General features: G+C 41.0%; 1 protein-coding gene across 2 annotated transcripts in view; it reads left to right on the top strand.

Annotated features, from left to right (window-relative positions):
• cemip2 (cell migration inducing hyaluronidase 2) overlaps positions 1-22,620 on the top strand; it is a 38,869-nt gene that overhangs the window by 14,654 nt on the left and 1,595 nt on the right. The window contains exons 7-21 of one of the 2 annotated variants that reach the window (XM_080050684.1): positions 447-616; positions 9,972-10,184; positions 11,126-11,331; positions 12,638-12,707; positions 13,144-13,272; positions 14,141-14,229; positions 15,528-15,659; positions 16,168-16,203; positions 16,501-16,656; positions 18,368-18,545; positions 21,085-21,300; positions 21,407-21,618; positions 21,879-22,061; positions 22,170-22,389; positions 22,472-22,573. In XM_080050684.1, the coding sequence (XP_079906810.1) occupies positions 447-616; positions 9,972-10,184; positions 11,126-11,331; positions 12,638-12,707; positions 13,144-13,272; positions 14,141-14,229; positions 15,528-15,659; positions 16,168-16,203; positions 16,501-16,656; positions 18,368-18,545; positions 21,085-21,300; positions 21,407-21,618; positions 21,879-22,061; positions 22,170-22,389; positions 22,472-22,573 (2,312 nt within the window). The remainder of the gene's footprint in view (positions 1-446; positions 617-9,971; positions 10,185-11,125; positions 11,332-12,637; positions 12,708-13,143; positions 13,273-14,140; positions 14,230-15,527; positions 15,660-16,167; positions 16,204-16,500; positions 16,657-18,367; positions 18,546-21,084; positions 21,301-21,406; positions 21,619-21,878; positions 22,062-22,169; positions 22,390-22,471; positions 22,574-22,620) is intronic. The other variant, XM_080050685.1, reaches the window with a different exon arrangement.

Raw genomic sequence — 22,620 nt, forward strand, 5'->3', positions numbered from 1 at the left:
TGTGTGTGTGTGTGTGTGTGTGTGTGTGTGTTTGTTTGTGTCTGTGTGTGTGTGTTCTTGAGGAAGTGGGTTTCAGGTGTGGTTATTTGTGTATTTTTGAATGTGTTATGCCAGAAATACTTCCTACGGTTGAAAGCGCGCTATTTGCTGAGAAAAATACCTCAGTTTAGTTTTCAACACCGGTTTGTTTCAACATTTTATATTATATTACGCTGGTAACTTTAGCATAACTTCTGGGACCAGTGAAGAGGTTTTTGCTAGAATTTGATTCATGAATTGAGTTGGATATTGAGTAAAATGATATAAGTTTCCTCCAACATATGAACATTAATATTCTTTTCTGCATTTTTGGTAAGAAGGTGAAAGCAGTGATTTGATATTTGTAACAATGCCAAGTGTGGCTTAACAGCATTTGACCCAAGAATCTACCTGTCTGTTCTGCCCAGGAAAGCCTCAGTATAACCACGTTGGAGAGATCGTAGATGGAGTGGACATGCGTGCAGAGGTGGCTCTGCTCTCCAGAAACATTCTCATCCACGGGGAAATGGAAAACTCTTGCTACGGAAACAACAAGTGCCAGTTCTACAACCACGACACCTATGGGGGCCACATCAAGGTGTGTCCTGTTTTGTGTATGTGTGAGTAATGTTATAGCGCAGGCCCTTGTTTAAGCTGTGCTTTATGTCTGTAATCGCTGAGGTTTGAGTCTGTTTCAGCATGACTTTGCATTCTGATTAAATGCCACTGTGTGACAGTTTCCATACTGCAGAGCCAAAGTGTTCATACATTGTACAGTATATTCATATGCTGCCTAAATGAGAGTGGCTATTCATGTTCCCACTAAAGATCAGTTTGTTATATGAGGCACTGCTTTTCTCTCACCCCCATTCTCTCCCTGTTTTTCTCTTTGCTATTACCTCAAGCTTTTTTTTCTCTCCAATAACTGGAGCATCATGTCCTCCCTGACCTATTTGGGTCTCTGTGTAGTCAATGAGTTCACTGTAATTTGGTCACTGATGGTACAATTTCCTTTTATTTGGTGGCAAATACACAGTAACATTCCTTAGGCTTTATGTAACTGACCCCCCTTGCGCGTAAAAAAAATAAACACATTTTTTTTTACCTCTTTTCTTTATACCACTTCCATTAACCGTCTGCAACAGAAACACATTCACTAATTCAATCTGTCTTGAAAATGATTGATGCTCGAACTAACAGACCTTGACAACAGAGCTGTCACACACCAACAGCACTCGCCATCGCACATTTTCTCAATCCTTTTGTCACACTGCTCCTGTCTGGACTTGTTAGTATGTTACATGAATGCAAATTTAAATATGCATGCAAGAATTCATGCAAGTATGTGTCTTTTAATGGATGTACACTCAGCAAATATATCTTTAGGCGTCATCTGCAGCATATATACTGTAGGAACAATTAGTTTATAATCTAAATGTGTATATGTTTGTGTGCATGTGCTCATGTTAGTCTGAAAGGGGGAGCTGTGTGTGTGTGTGTGTGTGTGTGTGTGTGTGTGTGTGTGTGTGTGTGTGTGTGTGTGTGTGTGTGTGTTACAGTTAGCTGGAGGGATTGGCCAATACCTCCTTAACAGGAACCAGACTGTGTGGATTATGCCATACCCACAAAAAGACCTCATAGAGAGCATTGTATGGCATATTTATATTGGATTATTTTTTTAATGTTCATTTATAACTTTATTTGCTCCCCAGTCCATTGTCTGCATGCGTGCAGCCCTATGTGTGTGTTTGCTTTTAATTTGTGCTTCTATAACTCACATTTATTTTTCTTCAAGATGACAGTCAGTGGTTTGGGCACAGTTTGACTCACTGGAGCATGCTGCCAACAGAGCTATAGCTCACATCCCAGTGGGATCATAGATGCACAGAGAAAAATCATACTGTAGAACCAAACCTTTAATTAGAATAGATTGGGTGGTTCCGGCTTGGTGAAACGACATGTAGGTCGCATCGTCTTGAGCTCCTGCAGATTTATTTATTTTTTCAATTTTAAGGCACTTTTCTCACCCCCACTACGGTTCAGCAGTTTTAGTGAACTTTTATTTAACACATTTGGTTTATTTTCTACTACTTTCATGTCGCCTAAGGCGAAAAAAGGGAAAAACAGCATTACGCCTCACCTGCGGCCTGTTGCGCGCCCTCGGTCCCCGACCCCTCCTGAATCTCCCCCGCGGAGTATACCGCCGGAAACTATGGACGTAGCCTCGCTCAGAAATGAGCTTTTATCAGCTCTTCGTCTTGATGTCGCGGCAATGTTTAAAGCCGAGCTCCGGGAAGCCTTGGCTGAGACCCTCAGTTCAATTAAGACCGAGCTGCTAGCCTTTAAAACGGAGCTTTCCTCCAGTCTGTCCGCTGTCCGGCAGGACGTTGCTAGCTTGAAGAGCACTGTAGCTGAAGTGGAGCTGTCCCTCTCTACATGCACTGATGACATCTTGGCCCTCCGGGCTAAAGTGGAGCACTTGACACAGGAGGCGGCTAAGATGGAGGATAAATGTGATGATTTGGAGTCCCGATCGCGCCGCCAGAACATCCGCATCATCGGTATCCCGGAGGACGACCCTAACTCGGCATCAGCGGCTAACGTTTCCAAACTACTGATGGAGGCTTTCTCACTCGGGAAGGAGCCGCTGATCGATAGATCACACCGCGCTCTGGCGCCAAAGCCTGCACCGGGCAACCGCCCCCGCGCCATTGTCGCAAGGCTGCACTACTATACTGACTGCAACGAGATCCTCAGAAAGGCGAGAGAGTTACAACGGATTACTCTTCGCAACATGTCCATCTCCGTGTTCCCGGACTATACCCCCAAGACGGCCCGGGCTCGCGCAGCCTTCACCGAGGTTCGGCACCTCCTACGAGGCATCGATGGAGTCAGGTTTGGTATCCTCTTTCCTGCACGGCTTCGCATCACCTATGCAGGTGTACAGCGCGACTTCACTTCCCCAGAAGAGGCTAAGACATTTATTAAAACACTGAATAAATAGAGTTTTCCAGCTCACTCTACAATAGTTCTGGTGAGTTGTAAAATGACTTTTTCCCTATAGCTATTTAAAGCCTCCAGCTGTCACCTAATATTTTTGTTTATATTGGACGACTTTGATATTTGTCCAACTCCATTCATGGACAATTAAGTACGTTTGGTGACTTTTGTAGCTGTACTGTTTATATTTTATATTTTTTTTAAATATTTTTAGATCTGATTGAAGTTGGTAACAATAGCCTACTTAGGTTTGTGTGCCAATATGTTCTCCCTAAAAAATATTTATATAAATCACATGCCACTAGCCTTGTTATTTTTGTTGTGTTCTTTTCCATTACAGAAGCTAGTGGATGTGTGTAAATGCATGCATACACGTTTCCCAGATGTATAGTCAGTGGGAACATGCATATTTTTATTTATTATTTTATTTTTGTACAATCTAATTTTCAGTTCTGCTGTGCCAATACACCATAGTTATTTCAAGTGCCTTATATTTAAAATTCAATGTTTAGAGTTAATGCTCTGCAGAGTTCTATTTGTTAGTTCTAGCTTATAAGTCGAAAGCTTCATTTTGAAGATGGCTCCTGTCGGAGTCTGCACTGCTGCTCCCATCGTTTGGGGATGGGTTCAATTGATGTGCGGGAGGGTTTGGGTGGGTTGTGGTTGTTTCTGGTGTTATGTCTCTGTATCATTACTTGTGGTTTTTTTTTTTTTTTTTTTTTTTTTTTTTTTACCCTGGGGGATCTCCTCTTTTCATCTACCATCTCCATTCCTGATAAAAAGCAACCTTTAGATGATTAATACAACTTGCCCAAACTCAGAGAATGGATCCACTACTAGATTTTTAAGCTGGAATGTGAGAGGTCTGAACAGCCCCATTAAACGATCTAAAGTACTTTCTCATTTGAAGAGATTGAATGGCGACATTGTATTCTTACAGGAAACGCATTTACGTGATAGGGATCAAGTTAGACTTAAGAGTCCATGGGTCAGTGATGTCTTTCACTCAACTTTTGATTCAAAAGCTAGAGGGGTAGCTATTTTGGTTAATAAAAGGATACATTTTACCGCTTCTAAGATCATAGCTGATAAGAATGGGAGATATATGATTGTCGCAGGCCTTCTATACCAGAATCCGGTTTTATTAGTAAACGTTTATGCTCCAAATTTTGATAACCCAGATTTTACAAATAGATTATTTGCCACCCTGCCTTACCTAGACACTCATCTTTTAATTCTTGCTGGGGACCTTAACTGTGTTATGAATCCAACACTGGACCGCTCTAATCCCCGTACTCTCAACCAATCTTCCATGTCTAAATCAATTTCTGATTTTATGCTCCAAAATGGGTCTGTAGACCCGTGGAGATTTCATAATCCCCAAACTAAAGCATATTCTTTTTTCTCCCAAGTCCATCAATCCTATTCCCGCATTGATTATTTTTTTGTTGATGGTTCCCTGGTCTCCAAAGTGACCTCCTCCGAGTATCATTCAATTGTTGTATCTGATCATGCTCCTCTTAGTCTCAATATACAACTTTCAGGCCAACCCCGTTTCTCCTCACCCTGGAGATTTAACACTCTGCTTCTGTCTGATGATGCATTCAACACCTTTATATTGTCCTCAATTGATGACTTTATAACTATTAACAAAGATGACTCTGTCTCTTACTCATTACTATGGGAGTCGCTCAAAGCCTATTTGCGTGGTCTAATTATTTCTTACTCAGCTCATCTCAATAAAACCCAAAGGGCCAGGCTAAATGAACTCCTAATTAAAATCCGGGATATTGATGGACAAAATGCCATTAACCCATCCCAGAGTTTAGTGAAACAGAGATATGATCTGCAGGCAGAGTTGGACCTCCTTACAACAAGCGACGCTGAGCGACTTTTACTACGTTCTCGTGCAACTTATTATGAGCATGGTGATAAGCCGAGTAGGCTCCTGGCTCATCAATTGAAACGTCAAACTACTTCTAGACTAATTCCACAAATTAAAGATTCCTCTGGCGCACTTGTCTCTGATCCCACTTCTATAAATGACACCTTTAGGGATTTCTATTTCTCCCTTTATGAATCAGAATCATCATCAGACAAGACAGAAATGACTTCTTTCCTCCAGAATCTTGATATCCCCAAAGTTGATCCTACTACTGCTAATGAACTTGACGCACCTTTGAATTTGGAAGAAATTCAATCATCTATCAAAGCCATGCAAAACAATAAAACACCCGGCCCCGATGGATTCCCAGTTGAGTTTTTTAAGAAATTCTCTAATAAGTTGGCCCCTCTCCTCAACTCTGTTTTTAACGAATCCCTAGAACGTGGTTCATTGCCCCCCACTCTAACCCAAGCGTCCATATCCCTTCTTTTGAAAAAAGGAAAAGACCCTACTTCTTGCGCCTCGTACAGGCCTCTGTCACTTCTTAATGTTGATGTTAAGATTTTAGCTAAAACCTTAGCAACTCGTCTTGAAAAGATTCTTCCTGTCATCATATCAGAAGAACAGAATGGCTTCATCAAAGGGCGCCAGTTGTTTTTCAATGTCCGAACACTTTTAAATGTAATTTTCTCTGGTCATTCTGCCTCAACGCCCGAAGTTGTTATTTCGCTCGATGCTGAGAAAGCATTTGATCGGGTAGAATGGCATTATCTTTTTGAAGTTCTACAACAGTTTGGCCTAGGGAACAGGTTTATTTATTGGATTCGGCTTCTGTATACTAACCCTCAAGCCAGTGTCCACACGAATAATTCCCGGTCTAAATATTTCACATTGTCACGCGGTACTAGACAGGGCTGTCCCCTCTCCCCCCTACTTTTCGCTTTGGCCATAGAACCCCTCTCAATTGCTTTAAGATCCCTCCCCCACTTTCACGGCATTCCTCGTTCTGGCATTGACTTAAAATTGTCTCTTTATGCTGACGACCTTCTTTTGTATATATCGGACCCCTTGACTACTATCCCGCCAATTTTATCATTGCTGGAGAGATTTGGCTCTTTCTCAGGCTATAAAGTTAATCTACTTAAAAGTGAATGCTATCCCATAAACACCTTAGCTTTACAACTCAAACAGTCCGCAGGGTTCAACATAACTTTTTTTTCCTACTGGCCCGCCGGGCCAGTGGATCTGAGTTTTACTGGCCCCTTGTATATTTTCACTGGCCCTGCACACACTTTTTTTTTCTTCATAAGTTAGTGTCAATAATTATAATACCTGTATTAGAAAAATAAAGAAAGATAACCAGATCTAAAGGGAATATCTATACTGTAACAGTATAGATATTCCCTTTAGATTTGGTTATTTTTATTTTAGTTAATTATATGAAATGTTGATATTGCTCATACACATAATATAAAACCAGGCAAACATATTGAATTAGAAGCCTACAACTGAAAGTATGTTGAAAGAGTCGGACAGTATTTTAAAGTCCAGTAGTTTGATTTTATGATTTTTGATTGTTTTTATTCTTGAATTTGGGCAGTTTAATGAATAGTTCACCTGCAGAAGTCATGTTCAAACATAAAAAAAAAATAAGAGATGAAGGTCTGATCATTCTTTGTGGTGTGGTAGGCTGTTTTTTACTTTCTCTATATGCATTAGGGATGTGAATGTGTCGACCGAATGACCGGTTTTCCACTTGCGCTCAAGTTGACTTGCGCTCAAGTTGACTGCGCTCAAGTATTTCTATTCTTAAAAATAGAATAGAAATACGAAAATCAGGGGGTTATGCCGTTTTTTTAATGGGATATTTCACCGTGTATGTGAGTTCACGTCTGGTCGTGAGCGCGCTGCAGGAGTGTCACTTCTCCATGAAGTGTCAGCTTCACATAAGAGTCCGGTGTGGGACCATTTTTTCAAACTATTGATAAAAAACAATGCAGTGCAAAATATGCAGCATAAGTTAAACGCTCGTCTGAGACTATGACGTTAAATCACCTTAGAAACACACAATGCGTTCGTCCGATCACAGCAGCGTTTCACCGTGTGATCTCGCCAGCGAGTGAGCCGCCGCGCAGATGAACTGTGGTTTGTGGCTAAAATAATAACCGGGGATATTCTCCCCGTTAGCGATTTCAATGGGAAAGACTTCCGCGATTTGATTGAATGTCTCGAGCCTGAAAACACAGTGCCAAACTGCGCGACTATAGGAACTGTACAGTGAGCGGAGTCCCTCCGTTCGTTTCTGTCTACAACCGACACAATCACCGGAGACGCATTCACAGCGTTTAAATAACGCCTCTCATTTGTATTACCATTGGGGCTTGTATGCAAATACTGTAACATTACGGTGGCAGATAAAGGAAAAGCGCAGTTATCACTTTCTGCACCTCAACCTCTGCTGTGGGAAGAAAGAAAGGGGGCAAAGCAAGTCGATTGATTTGTCGACTCGCAGGCGGACGGTAGGCAGCTCTGCCAACGGAGCGAGAGTGCACCCGCTTCTTGCTCCACCTGTCAAAACGCCCACGCATCGGTTGTCCATTAAAAAATATATTTAATATTAGGTTTATTATATTGAGTCTTAAATAAACACTGCTTTCATTACGACTCTCAACGCGCATTTCAATGAACCATGATAGTCTACAAAAAAGGTAGTCTACAAAAAGATACTGAACTGTGATTGGCCAGTCACTGGCCCGGGCGGGACAGTGACTGGCCAATCAACTTGCCCTGCATATGATTTTACTGGCCCCGGGCCATCGGGCTATACGTTATGTCGAACCCTGCAGTCCGATATTCCTTTTAAGCTCAGCCCCTCAGGGTTTAAATATTTAGGGATTAATGTTACCCGCACCTTGCCTTCTCTCTATTCTGCCAATTTTGCCCCTTTGGTTACCCAGCTTGGACTAGATTTCAAGAGGTGGAGTTCTCTTCCTCTGTCATTAATAGGTAGGATTAATGTGGTAAAAATGAATGTCTTGCCAAGATTTCTTTTTCTTTTTCAGTGCACTCCTTTATTTTTGTCCAAAAAGTTTTTTAAGTCTTTGGATGGTACCATTACTTCCTTCTTGTGGGGAGGTAAGAGTGCCAGGGTAAGAAAGTCATTACTGCAAAAATTCTCATCTGACGGTGGTCTCGCCTTACCAAATTTTCTTCTATATTATTGGTCAGCACAAATACATAAATTAACTTACTGGCTTCAATCTCCAGAACTATTATGGTGTAAGCTTGAAACCCAGTCGTGTTTCTCCTCTGCACTACCGGCTTTACTCACATCTTCATTGCCCATTAACCCTTCCAGTTTCACTAAGAATCCTATTGTGCTATCTGCACTGAGGATTTGGTCCCAATTTAGGCGCCATTTTAAGTTTTCCTCTGCATCCACTCTGATGCCCATAGTGAACAATCATCTATTTCCCCCATCTGTTGGGAGTATCTCCTACGTGTTATGGCAGAATCGAGGCATTAAAGTTTTCAGAGACCTTTATAAAGACGGTACTTTTGCTACTTTTTCAGACTTGTCTAAAGATTTTAATTTACCTACATCCCATTTATTTATGTATTTTCAAATTAGGCATTGTGCCTCCGCTCTTTTTTCATGTTATCCCTCCCTCTCTATTAACCAACCATGGGAAGACCTTCTGACCTTAAAACCTCAGCAGAAATCACTAATATCTAAGATTTATGACAAACTCATGGCTCTGGAAAACAATTCTACTGTCAAAAGCAAAAATGCTTGGGAGCGTGAGCTTGGGGTAGATTTGACAGATCAATGGTGGGATAAGGCTGTGCATAGTATACGCTCATCTTCTCCTTGTGCCAGGCTGCAGCTTATACAGTTTAAAGTGTTACATAGAGTCCACTTTAGCAAGTCTAGACTATCGGAAATTTACCCAAACGTTGTGGACCAATGTGACAGATGCCACGCCTCCCCTTGTAATTTGAGCCATATGTTTTTTTACTGTCCCACATTAAATAGATTCTGGAATTACTTTTTTATGACCATGACGAAGGTTCTAGGAGCCCAAATTAAAACAGACCCCTTTATCGCAATATTTGGAACCCCATCTCAACAACCCCATATCACAGCCTTACAATCAGAAACATTAGCTTTTACTTCCCTTCTGGCAAGACGCCGTATTTTACTCATGTGGAAATCCCCTAATCCCCCATCAATTCAAATCTGGCTCCAAGATGTTATGTTTTTTTTAAAATTCGAGAAAATTAAATTAACAGTGAAAGGCTGCACTAACAAATTTACAAAAAAATGGTCTTCTTTTATAAATTATTTCAATTCGCTATCAACTCTGGCCCAAAACTGAAACCCCCCCCCCCCTTATTTTTATTTATTTTTATACTTTCTTTTGGACCTGCAGTGTGAAAAATTTTGGGTTTTATTTCCTGGCGGATTTTGTGGAGGGTAGTCGTGATGTCCATGGGTGCGTTTGATTTGGTGCATAGTGGCTGAATTATTATTATTTTTTTTTTTCAGTATTCCATTCTGGAGCTTTCTGGAGCTTACTTGGTGATGTCATGTTACACACTGCAACTTTAACTGTGTATTTGTGATCCCTACTTTATTTAGTCAATGCTTGTTTTTTTTTTTTTTTTTTTTTTTTTTTATCATGTATATTTCTACATATTTTTGTATGAAAGCCTATTATTATTATTATTATTTATTTTTATTTTTTTTCCTTATAACATATTTTGATTCCATTTGGACTCAGAGACAGTTGTTCCTTGTGTTTGTTTTTGTTGCTTACAAAAATGATAAAACCCAATAAATACATTTGAAAAAAAAAGAATAGATTGGGTGGACAGTTAGCCGACTTTTGTGGCACAATATGAACCTTGTGTTACCCCCAACATAGCCAGTGTAGTTAACTACAGCGTTCTATAATAGCTTATTGTTCCCGCTTGATCCACTTCAGAATCTCTTGAGACTCATCATCCATGCGTTCCTTTGTCCCCCCCGCCCCCTACACACACACACACACACACACAATGGCAGGTCTTTGGTAACTTCTCATCAGTGCATCTGTCCCATGTGGAGTTGAAGAACATGGGCCAGCAGGGCCAAAAAGGCCGCTACCCCCTCCATTTCCACATGTGTGGGGATGTGGACCAGAGGGGAGGCTATAGGGAGCCCACCTATGTGGACGGACTCTCCATACACCACTCCTTCTCCCGCTGCCTCACAATCCACGCCACCAACGGCTTGCTGGTTAGTAAAGCGTGTGTGTGTGTGTGTGTGATGATGAGTAGGTCTATAATTCATGTGAGGACATATGAACCCATCTGTATGAGTCAGCTCTCACTAATAAATACCATGTGAAAGTAGATGTTTAATACTCATCAGTTACAGCCTCATCACCGGATTACTGTTTCCTTCTTTCTCTCTTTTTTCTTCTCCCTCTCCTTCTTTTCCTTAATCTTCCTCTTAAAACCATCCTATCCTATATCTCGCTCTCATATACAGTCTAATGATCCATATAGAACTCTCTGTATGTAAATGTTTTTGCTGGATAAGAGACGCAATATGACGCATTCATACAAGTATGTCTGTCGGCTACAGATTAACTGTGTGTGTGTGTGTGTGAGAGGGTTATATTTCCTCGAAAGTCCTTGAAGCCATATAATTGAGAGCATTCCTGTCCGCTGCCTTGAGGATATGGAATTTCCAAAGTTTTGGATAACATTGTTTGCCTCCGCTGTTTCTTCTATTTCCCTTCTGGCACAATAGCCATGTGATTCTTATATTGTTGTCTATCTATTCTGACAGCTGTCTTGATAACATCATCCTCCACATAGCTTCAGATGGCTTTAATGAAAACAATTGGTCTTAGTAGGGAATTCTTTTCAGGAATTTGACGTATTTAAGGACGCAGGCACATGTAGCAGTTGGAACGTTCCATATTTTCCTGTGGGTTGTTGATCATTCCAACATGGACTAACAAATGTTGTTTTAGCCATCTTGTTTGCCATGGTTTTCTGCACATTTCCACTAGGTGTAAACTACCATATCCTTGGAGATGAAAAAAAATGACATAAATGGGATATAGGACTGTATGTATTTTTTTTTCTCCAGTTGAGAACTCTTTTAGCGCTATAAATACTCCTTTTTGCTCCCTTTTGATATATTGTGGTATTTTTTCTTTTACCAAGGTAAAGAACACTATAGGCTATGACACCTTGGGTCACTGTTTCTTCCTTGAGGATGGGATTGAGCAGCGTAACACTTTCTACCACAACCTTGGCCTGCTGACACGGCCTGGGACTCTGCTGCCGACTGACCGCAATGAGACCCTCTGCACCAGCATCAAGGACAAAGTTTACAAGGGCTACACTCCCTCACCTAGCACAGAGTGCAAGTAAGAGATCAGAATTATTAGTTTCATGCCCTCTGGTAAGAGACATGTGTACAGAGCAAACTGATAAAAGACAACATTAGTTTCTGCACCAAGAGCATGTTTATGAATAGTTACAGTGTATTACAAATAACTTGTCATCTTGCTTAACAAAAATTTACATTTACATCGTTGTTGTTGTTGTTATTCAAATGTAGGTGTTAAAAAAAGGAGGAAGTTTACCAGTGTGTTTATAGGTCACACATTAGAGTAAATGTAGAAGTCTAGATATTTTTTAACTTCCATCACAGACCCATCACTGCCATGTAAGTACACACATGGGGGAAAAATTACCATCTCAAAAACATTAGTATACTAAACTTAAATTGTGGACTGTGTTTTTTACTTTATCTTGATGTTGTAGTGCAAAACCACCTTCATGTTCACATGGCGGTCCGATTTTCACATTTTCCATTTTTAAGCTGAAGAGAAAGAGTCTATTTCTTTTTTATCCGTTTCATATACGTCATTGTAAAAGAGGGTAACCCTCAATTGATCTTTTGAGAATAAATAAAGGAAAAATGAAAAAAATATGAAATACCTTATTCATCCACCAGCAATAGCTGCAATTTCAGAGATCCTGGGGTCTTTGCTAAGCACAAGAATAAGGTGATAACAGTAGGGAAACTCCAAAGGTGCTCACCAAGCCTTGAGAGCTGCAAATAAAATTGTACTGAAATATTGTAGACACTGAGTTACTATCTTCTTGTCTTTAAAAACACCGAACAGTGGAGCCAAATGATAACAACAGATTATTTGCCACTTTTAAATCTGCCATAATGACATTATTGTCTTAGTGTCTCAGTCAAGTGTCTGTGTGGGAAGCCTGGTGAGATAGTGCAGACATACTGTGAGAGAAGGCAGAGGGCCCATTTCCATGTGAAAGAGATACTGTATTTGGTAAAAGTGTGTGCAAGAGATATTGGCAGGGCGGTTTTATCCATGCAATAACAACCACCTCTCTCCATGGGATGTTTTTATGTTGTAGCAAAAAAAAAGGGCCTCTTTGCGAGAAGCAGCAAGGCGTGTTTCCTGGAGTTTGTGTGTGTGTGTGTCTGTGTGTGTGTGTTGGCAGAGCTGTCCCTGTCTGGTTTATGTTGGAGAGGTGAATTATTGAGGGGATTTGTGAAGATCACAGGATTCTTGGATCTATGTCTCCTGCTTATAAGTCATAGTCTCTGTTATGCCTTTTTAATATGTTCTTCTTCTTGTATGTCTGTGTTTATTAGTCTCTGTCTTTGTCGGTGTGTAATTCATGGTTGTTTTTCAGGGCCGTTTCAACATTCTGGATCGCCAACCCCAACAACAATCTCATTAGCAATGCAGCTGCAGGTTCTCAGGTAATAACATCAGACTTATGTAAGAAAACGGCTTTAAAATATATATTTATATATATGTCTTTTTTTTATATACAAATGTTTAATAAAAATGAATTACCAGAAACAAGAGGCTCTTATTGATAAATTAAACTGTTGTACTTTACATGAAGCTACACAGGCTTTGGTGTTCATTGGACTGAGTAAAATGAAATGAAATGCTCATAACAAAGTGATCCATCATTAAAATGGGATTCATCAGGATTAAGTGTCCAGGTTTATTCTTGATCCACATGTAGTATGACATCCTGCCCAGTTCTGCTCATTGATTTTGTATGTTACTTCTACCCTCCACCTACTGTATAGAGGATGATGTGCACACAAGCCACAGATAATGAAATTCTTGCTTTTGACCGTCTTGTTTATCACCTTATTTCTCTACTCTTCATTCCTGGTCCAGGATGCTGGCATATGGTTTGTGTTCCACAGCGCTTCCACCGGAGACTCTCATGGGCTGGTACCAGAGACCAAGGCAGAGCTCACTCCCATGGGGATTTTCTACAATAACCGTGTACACTCCAACTTTAAGGTATCATCCCTGTTACTTATCTTTGAGCTTTTTTTATTACTTGAGGGAGTTCAAGTCTGTGTGTGCTCTCTCCGCCCTATGAAGTTTAGTATACCAGGTGCCAAAGCTCTCAAAGTTGTCTCTCTGCCTCTGAAAAAAATATACACTGTTTATAGTATCTTGTGAAAAAGAAATACACATAATTATCTTCTTACTCAAAAGGTTATGACTAAAAAGACGTATTCACACACGCACACGCACACACACACACACACACACACACACACACACACACACACACACACACACACACACACACACACACACACACACACACACACACACACACACAACTTGGCTCTACAATAGTGCTCTGTGTAATGACAGCAGTCGGGCAGGTGAACTGTGAGTTCTTTGTTCAGTCTGACCACAGCAGCGTCTTCTGTAGAGGAACGAGCCTCCAGGTTTCAGACTAGACTTTGCTTGTACCACAGGAGCAGCTCCTCACAGCACTGGTTTCCATATGCATGAGACACACACAGGGATTACATTTTTCCATACATTTATTTTACAACTAATTTTTTTAAACATTCCATAAACACACTAATCCATATGTTTTCACTATGTAAATATAAGATACACATTCATATTCATTATAGATTATCCACAGGAATTCTGTTTACCACTTTTCCTACTTTCCACAGAACCCTCTAAAGCATTGATTATGTAACTTTGTTGGCCCATGATTTATATTTAGTTCCCACACTGAAAAATATGCCAGTAGTCTTGTTTATGACCAACAGAAATAGACCCATTGGAGAGGCCCATCTTGGGATCTCAACCATTGAAGCTTTAGCATTATAATGTATTCATACCTTCATCTTTCTAGGCTGGGCTGTTCATTGACAAAGGAGTGAAGACCACCAATGCCAGCGCTGCAGACCCCCGAGAATACCTGTGTCTAGATAACAATGCCAGGTGTGTATGTGTGTGTGCAAACTTGTGTTCAATAGCATTTTACATTTTGAGAAGTATACTTTTGTTTATGCTGTGTAAAGGGACTTAAAAAAACTATTTGGAGTAATTTATTGTCGTTAGACACCTTGCCTAAATTGTTTTTGAGTGTATGTAAATGGATACTAACTTACTAAAGGCTAGTATAAGATATATGCTTTTGCACAAACCCCTATGGATGTGTATTAGAGGCTGTGTGGCGGGTGATAATCTACATCTTGGTGTACAGTTTCACTATGTAAATATTAAGGTATATGTGGTTAACTAATGTATTTATTTATTTGCCACTGTCAATAACCTTTTGTGAATTAAGTTATTTATAGCTATATCTACTATTGACTGGGGTAGATAGATGGCCTTATACTCTGTATTTTAGTGGAAGGTCTGTCAGGTTTGTGTTGACAGAGAAAACAAGGGTTCACAGATAGAGTTTCCTCTCTGCAGCTCCTTAACCAAATACAGCCTTCAACTAGACGGAAAAAAATCTTACGTGTCCGCTGAGACTGCTGGCCTGTGTGTGTGTGTGTGTGTGTGTGTGTGTGTGTGTGTGTGTGTGTGTGTGTGTGCTTTCAGAGGTATGAGGGAAGGATTATAAAAGTCAAAATGTGTGTTAAGTATTCATATTTGATGAGAGAGAGAGATATTTGTGTTGTGTGATTGTAAGAAAGGCTTTACCAAGAGGATATTAAATATTAATATTTGACAGAATATTATTTATTTTAATGTATGTGTATGTATCCTCTGACCTTTCATCCTGCCCCACATTCAGCTTAATCGTTTTCCTTGACCAACACTTTGGTCCATGACTATATATTATTACAACAAAATGTCAGCTTTCCATAACATGTGTGGTTGTCCAGAGCACACATAATGATGTTGAAGATGTTAAAGAAGAGCTCTGACTTGAATTGAGGGTCCTGTTCATTATTCAAGAATACAAATAATTAATTTCTGGTTTGTAGAATATATTTCATTCATATATTTAATTTCATTGTGGGAGGCAATGGATATTGCAGCCAGCAATCTGTGGGGTTTAAGACTTTCAGTGTAGTTATAAATGATGTTTGCTCAGATTTATAGTATGATGAGGTTATGATTAAATGGTCCATGAGTCCCCATTACCCTACAAAATTAAATTGGTTAAATGTAATCTTATTAGGTCTGACATTGTGGTTGAAAACTTGAGAGGAAATGAATGTAGACCATGGAAAGTCACAAAGATGATATAATAGATGCATGCGTGCATTTACGTGTTTTTTCAGATTTCGACCACACCAGAATGCTGACCCTAGCCGTCCTCGGGTGGCAGCAGTCATTGACACTCTGATCTCCTTCAAGAACAACGACTTAGGAGCGTGGATACGGGGAGGGGACATCGTCATCCAGAACTCTGGGTGAGACGGCTCATTGGCTGTCATGTGATTAATGCAATGTCTTCCAGAGAACTGCACTGAAGATGGTTCTGATGAAAAATGAAACGGTGGTGTCCAAAAATAGAGTGAAAAGTACTGTGGTGTTGATGACCGTTTGTATTAGTAGTGTGATGTAATTCCACCGCAACTTCCTGTGATGTCATCATCCACTGTTTGTAATAACTGCAATTTTACTCACTATAACCATTTGAACCAGATTTATGTTCCACCTTGGATTGATTCCTATCGTTTCTCTTTTAATGATTTAATTCAGGTGGTATAAACCCCTTGAGTTGTACCAACTCGTTTTCAAGCTTTAAAAAATATATATTTGGGTTAACCATGAATAGACGATGATTCCACTCTGTTTGACAAATATTTTTTTCACTTATTTTCTTATTTTAATTATTTACTCAATGTTGGAGTGATAGCAAGATACTCTTCCATTGTGTTGTATCATAACAAACATCTTTCCTTTTTCCCTGAACAGCTTTGCAGACAATGGAGTGGGATTATCTTTTGCCAGGTTTGTACATCTGAAGCACTCCAGGCTCATGCTTGTATTCGGACACATTTGCCTTCCTATTCTCCCTGCCAGATGAACTTGCCAGGAACCCTTCATGATTTATAAAAAAAAGCAAACACTTTAAAGCTCCTGTGTGGTCACAAGCATGTCTTTGTTTCTCAACACAGTGCTTTCCCCCCTTTCTTTTATTTATTCTGCTTGCTTCCATCTCTAAACATGCATGCATCACTATTCGTTTATGTTTACATATGTATACGATGTGATTGTATTGTTATAAGCATGTGCTCTTATCTCCAGTGATGGCAGCTACCCTAAGGATGAAGGCTCCAGCCAGGAGGTAACGCAGTCTCTGTTTGTGGGTGAAAGTCGAAACAGAGGAACCAACGGAGGACAGAATAAATACTGGGGCCCAGGAGGGGCTGATGCAAAGATGAGGACACTGCCGAGAAACAGGTGAGGGGGAGCGGACACAGGGAGGGAAAAGTTAATGAAGGGAGGAAAGACATATGGGAGGAACCAAGGGGAAAATCCAAATCACGCTGAGTTTCTCAGGAATTGCAGGGGATGGTGCTGGAGGAGTTGGCAAAGAAAAATATGCTGGGAAAAACCAACAAGGATGAGAAAGCCAGTGAGGCAATCAGTTTGACAGATGGACATATTAGGCTGCTACAGCTGATTCAAGCAGTAAATGGATGTGTGAAAGGAAGATCTGTTTTCGACTGATTTCCCTCTGTGGATATTAGGCATTCTAAGAAAAACTGTGGAGGCAACACTTAACGTGGTCTTGTAGAAAGGGATTACTCATTATAGCATTTGATCATTTAAGACCATGTGGGTGTTTTATTCTCTCCAAGATTTCCAACTGCTTTGTTATAGCAACACATTCATTTCAACTTTATTTCTGTTGTTTGTATAATTTTCAGGTTCTTTGGAGGTATTGTGCCACAGATACAATGCCTTAGGACATCCATTATGAGGAAGTGTATAGTCTCTGCATGCTGTAATGCCATGTTGGACTAAGTGGGCAGTCCTAATGAAAGCAGCCTATGTCCCCTCAGGGTCTCTGTACAATTATCTCTCTCGCTCTCTCTCTCTCTCGCTATGTATATCTTTCTCATTACAGAGATTGTTATACAAGAGAAGGGCAATATAAACTGGAGACTGGCGAATAGCTGCCTTTTTTAGTTTTAAGAACCAGAGTTTATGTCAGTCTGAGACCACTGTCACCACTGTGTACAACTTTACAGCCATTTTACAGGCTTCCTGACCGCACCATGACATCTGGCTCAGTCCGCTTGTCTGTCATCATCGTGATTACTGCCAAAGCCTCTGACACTGTTTTTTTTTCTTGCAAGAGGAAAAACTGGATGGATAATTTGATCCTTTAATTAAAATACAAGTTCAGTAAGGTTTTTATCGATAGCAATAAGATAAGGCTGACAAGTCTAATTTATTATTTGTTTAAATCACGTTGGAACACCAACATTACGAAAACAAAATAAATCAACTGTTCAACCTAAGATTCTCATCTGAGGCCAAGTAAAAAAAAAACTCCAAAGGGGTGATGCAGGAAAGAATCTAAGGTAAATTCTTCTCCAACACAGATTGCAGATTTAATTATTATCCAACTTAACTTAACCTATTTAACCTTTTCCACATATACAGCTATTTCTACTTGTGTGCCACACTATTTGCATGAGAAAAGGTAACATTTTATGATTCCTTTTACAAAGGCTGTGTGGTCAGTTTTTGTTAAGGTGTTATTTTTTTTTTTACAATCATTTATTAGAATACCTTTACTACTGTCCTTCATTGTCCATTATGTCTACATTACTGATGTTAACATAGTAGGAGTCATCTCGGGAAGAACCCTTGATATTGTAAAATTGTCTCAAGGCCCATATGACCAAGACTTATGGACCATGTCATGCCTGAGGTATTTAATGTTCTGCTCCCATATGAGCTCATGGACTGTTGGAGTATTTAATAACATGTTCTATTAAAACTCTTGTTAAAGTTTTGGGGTTTAGCCAGTTGACGACTAAAGCCCATCGATGTCACTCTGAGTGATGGTCCCTTTACTGGTATTGGAGAGGGTGCTATTGATTTATTGCTGTCAATTGACTTTAAAACATGGACAAACTCCTCTCCCTCTCCACGGTAGGACGTTCCCAATCCGAGGTTTCCAGATATACGATGGCCCGGTGCAGCTTACACAGAGTACATTCCGTGGATTCATCCCCACACCAGAGCGTTACACCAGCGCAGTGGGATTCAGTCTGAAGAACACCTGGCAGCTCACCCCACGAAACAACCTGTCCCAGCTCAACTTCCACTCCACTGTGAGTAAACGATGAACATCTAGGCTCGCATAAGACTTTTCCTGAGAAATCGTGAGCACAAGAAACGGTTGCTTTTTAGAATTGTAGACTTGCTTAGACAAGATATCACATCCAGGGCAATACATGAACCTGTTTAACCTGACTCAAGACTGACCTGTGTATTGGAAGCAGTGGCATGGGGTAATTAATGAATACTCCCTCTCTTCATTCTCTCTTCCTTCCTCTTTCTCCTTCTGGTGCTTCTTATTTGGTTGCGTTTGTTTCTGGTCTGCAGATTCCCTGTAGTTATGAACTTCTTATCCCAGTCTTTACCATCCTCTTGGCACACTGGGTCTGACTGTTTCCTGTTTGGCATTTTCCTCCCATTTTTCCTCCCCCCCATGTAACCATCCTTTCACATTGATTGGATCACAACTCAGATCAGTGTCACAGACTTGGCAGTCGAAGCATCAGTGAGACAGAATAAATGAGCAGATAAGTGGACCCCTCATCGTGTCAGGCCTGTTTTCAAAACCACTGTGAATCTTCAGTGCTCCCTTGTGGTTGTATAATGCAGTGCACATCCCTATGTTAAATATTTCACACTTAAAAAGCCTAATTTACTCTTAACTTATTTATGTATCTTCAGCTCATCAAATCTGAGCTCTCATCCTAAACATGCAGGAAACCCTTTGTAATCAAATAATACAACTGTTTAAAAGTGAAGCTCCCCAACCCTTCCAAAAATAGAAGGTGGATTTATAGTTGCAATCACATTTCTAATTGGCAAACGAACAAGCAAGGAAACAGTCGATCAAGACAACTCAAGATGACATTTTTTATTTTGCAAAATATAATTAAAATTTGCCGTATAGGCTCCGGCCTCACTCCCCACAGTTATATTACATGCAACATTGAGGATTGATGATTAAATATCTTTTTGCCCTGGAGCATAGTTTAGTTTAGTTTTATTTATTTGTCACATACACAATTGCACAGGGCAATGCATAGTGAAATTCGTATGTACCAGTCCGGTTGTAATTAAACTATATAAAGTGCAAGATTATAATAATGATTGGGTGGTCACTGGGTGGTGGGCTAAGGGGCCACTCACACTAGTGCCGCGGCCCCGTGCCCGAGCTCATTTGCATACTAAAGTCTAGAACATTTGGCTAGTGTGACCACGCCATCCATATTCCAGCACGGAACAGCCCCTTGGCCACGGCACACTTGGGAGAGGTGTGCCGTGGCCAAAGTACAGATGCTAATGAGATGACAAGCGCACAAGCAAGCGCACAGGCGGCGTTCCTGACGTGAATTTATTAAGGATGCATTGTCCGTCAACGTCCGCTGCCTTTCTAGTCGGCACCAGAATTGCCCACCACTTGGACTGTAGCTATATAAAATATGTGAGAATTAACGTGTGTGTAGGCCTAGGTGTGGGCTAATAAAAGAGGGAGAGAGCTAAATAGGTGAGCGCAGAAAGCAAAGCAAAAAGGTTTTCGTGTTTACTCACGTTCGTCAGATGATTTTTTTCTTTTTCCTCCCGTCAGCTGTCATAATACTGTCTTTACGCATGGCGGTGGAGACGAACCCAAAACAACACACAGTGGGACTCCGCGGCCCGGTGATAAGGAAACAGTAGCCTTCACTATGGTTTAACAAGAAACTTTATAAAGACACTTAAAAAAACGATCTCTGCCCATACAAAAAGTTCTGACTTGGATTACTTGATGGAGCGATCGATGTGTATAAAACCATCCGGTACGTATGGTCTGATGACGGGCCGTTATATTAATAATAAACAGCGTGCTGCACAAATATGAGACTGTCCACCGCGACGTCAGGGCTACATTTAAAAAAAAAACCAATAGCTTAAGGATTCTCGTTGCTCTAATGTGGAAGTGGAATATTTGATGCAAATTTGGCCGGATGAAAATATTCACAAACAGTCGTATAGCCTACAAGTAGACTACGCTCCGAATCCTAAGCGCGCACGGTGACGTAGGCAAGGTGCAATCGTGCCCAGGCCACGAGCAGTGTGACCACGGGCCAGCGGGGGGAGGAGGGGAATCGTGCTGAATCTTCCTGCATCACGGAACAGGCAAATGGCCCTAGTGTGAGTGGGCCCTAAGTGACATTGTCAGTCTGGTTTAACAGTCTGATGGCCTGGGGAAAATACCCCTGCATTACAGGTGGGTGCTGGGGTGGTGGGGCTATGAAGAAGTTTTTTTTATCATTAAGTTTCTCTGTGAAAATGTTGCCATCAGAGAGCATTCATAGTAAGTAATGTATGTAAGAAATTTAAACAAAAATTCTGTATTGCCTATTTATCTCTCTCTGGTGGACAACGATTATCATTATGAAACAACTACATTATGTATATGAAAAATAAACTCATAATTTAGTAAATGGCAGCAATGTTGGAGAGAGTACACTAACCCAAACATTTACCAGAGGTAGCGTGGTAATTCCCTGAATATATCCTCTATGTAGTGTTTGGATGGTGGCATTCATTCAGAATCACAACGCTCTCTAATTTTGCAAATAACATCCTCAGGTGGGTCTGCGGACGTTCTTTGGTCGCCCCGGCCAGTGGTTTGAAGAAAACGACCTGGACGGTGACAAGAACTCCATCTTTCACGATGTGGACGGCTCGGTAACAGGCTACACTGACACCCTAGTCGGCAGAGCAGACAATTACCTGATCCAACATCCTGGCTGTGTGAATGTGTCCCAGTGGAGCGGAGTGATCTGCAGCGGCCGCTACTCTCAGGTATACAGTATGTCAGGTTCTACACCTCAGTGTTGTTCGGTCTTTCGTCTGTTAAATGTGTACTGTTTCTAAACCGTGCACTCCACCTCATCCTCTTTTCTCTCAGGTGTACATCCAGACCCAGGCAGCACCCAGCCTCAGTTTATCCATCAGCAGAGATGAATATCCCCACGCTCCTCTGCTCCTGAGGGGGATTAACAGCCAGGGAGCGCCGTCTCAGCAGTACCAGCCCATCCTGATGATGAGCAAGAGCTACACTATGCACTGGAGTGGACCCGCACCCAGAGAGATTGTCCTCTCTCTCATCAACTTTGACAAGTGAGTAACGGTTGAGTCAGAAGAAAGAGTGTGTGACCACGCCCGTTGCAAGTCATGGGATTTCTATCATTTCTAAGGAATAAGATTTTTAAAAAATTTGATCGGACAATTATGATGTATTTTTCTCTTGGGGAAACCATTGAACACTAAAGTTTTTTCCTTGTCAACTGTTGTGTTTTCATAGCATTTCACTAGTTCCAAATGGTCTTGCGGGAAGCCCTGTGTGATGTAATGTCTCTCTTTTCCTATCTCCCACTCAGAGATGACTGGGTGCTGGTGGGACTCTGCTACCCATCAGACACCACATTTCAGATAATGGCCGACATCAACGACAGGCAAAGTAACACCTTTGATGATATCACAGACTACGGCACTCTGTCATCCCTCGCAGAGCTGGAGAAGAAACCAATGGAGAGGAAGTACTTCTTTGACCGAACGGTTGGGTGAGACACTAAAATCCTCCTTTATCTTTCATCCATTTTTTTCTCTCTGAGGCTTTTCCTGGTTTCTGAAAGTTTCTAAGACAATTTCTCCTGTTCCATCACACCCAGCTTGTTGTGGCTGTACCTGCGGGCCCGGCATGGTCGTGACAGTCACAGCTACTGTTCAGTAAAAGGCTGTGAAAGAGTGAAAGTAATGGCCACCACATCCTCCAAACAGACCTGTAACTGCTCAGCCAAAGCATATCCCAAATACTCCAAGACACCCTCTGCAGTGGTGCCTATGCCAGCCCTCAATACACAGTCCTGCAAAAGCTGCGGTGCAAAACAGGTTTGTGTTGTCACATTTAAGATAACGATTAGTCCATTAAAAGCACAAGCCGCCACTGCTGACAAATGGATTTCTGTCTCAGTTGGTGTTTTCCAGTGAGCCATGGACCTCCTACCTCCAGACACAAATCAAGTCTCTCAGCAGCAAAGAGCAGCACAGAAGAGATAACAGCTCCTTTATCACTGTGAGCGTTGCCAGGCCACATTCTTTTATCAGTATGACTTGAACGTG

The sequence above is a fragment of the Ammodytes marinus genome (genome assembly GCF_949987685.1).
Source record: "Ammodytes marinus genome assembly, chromosome: 2".
Taxonomy (NCBI): Eukaryota; Metazoa; Chordata; class Actinopteri; order Uranoscopiformes; family Ammodytidae; genus Ammodytes; species Ammodytes marinus.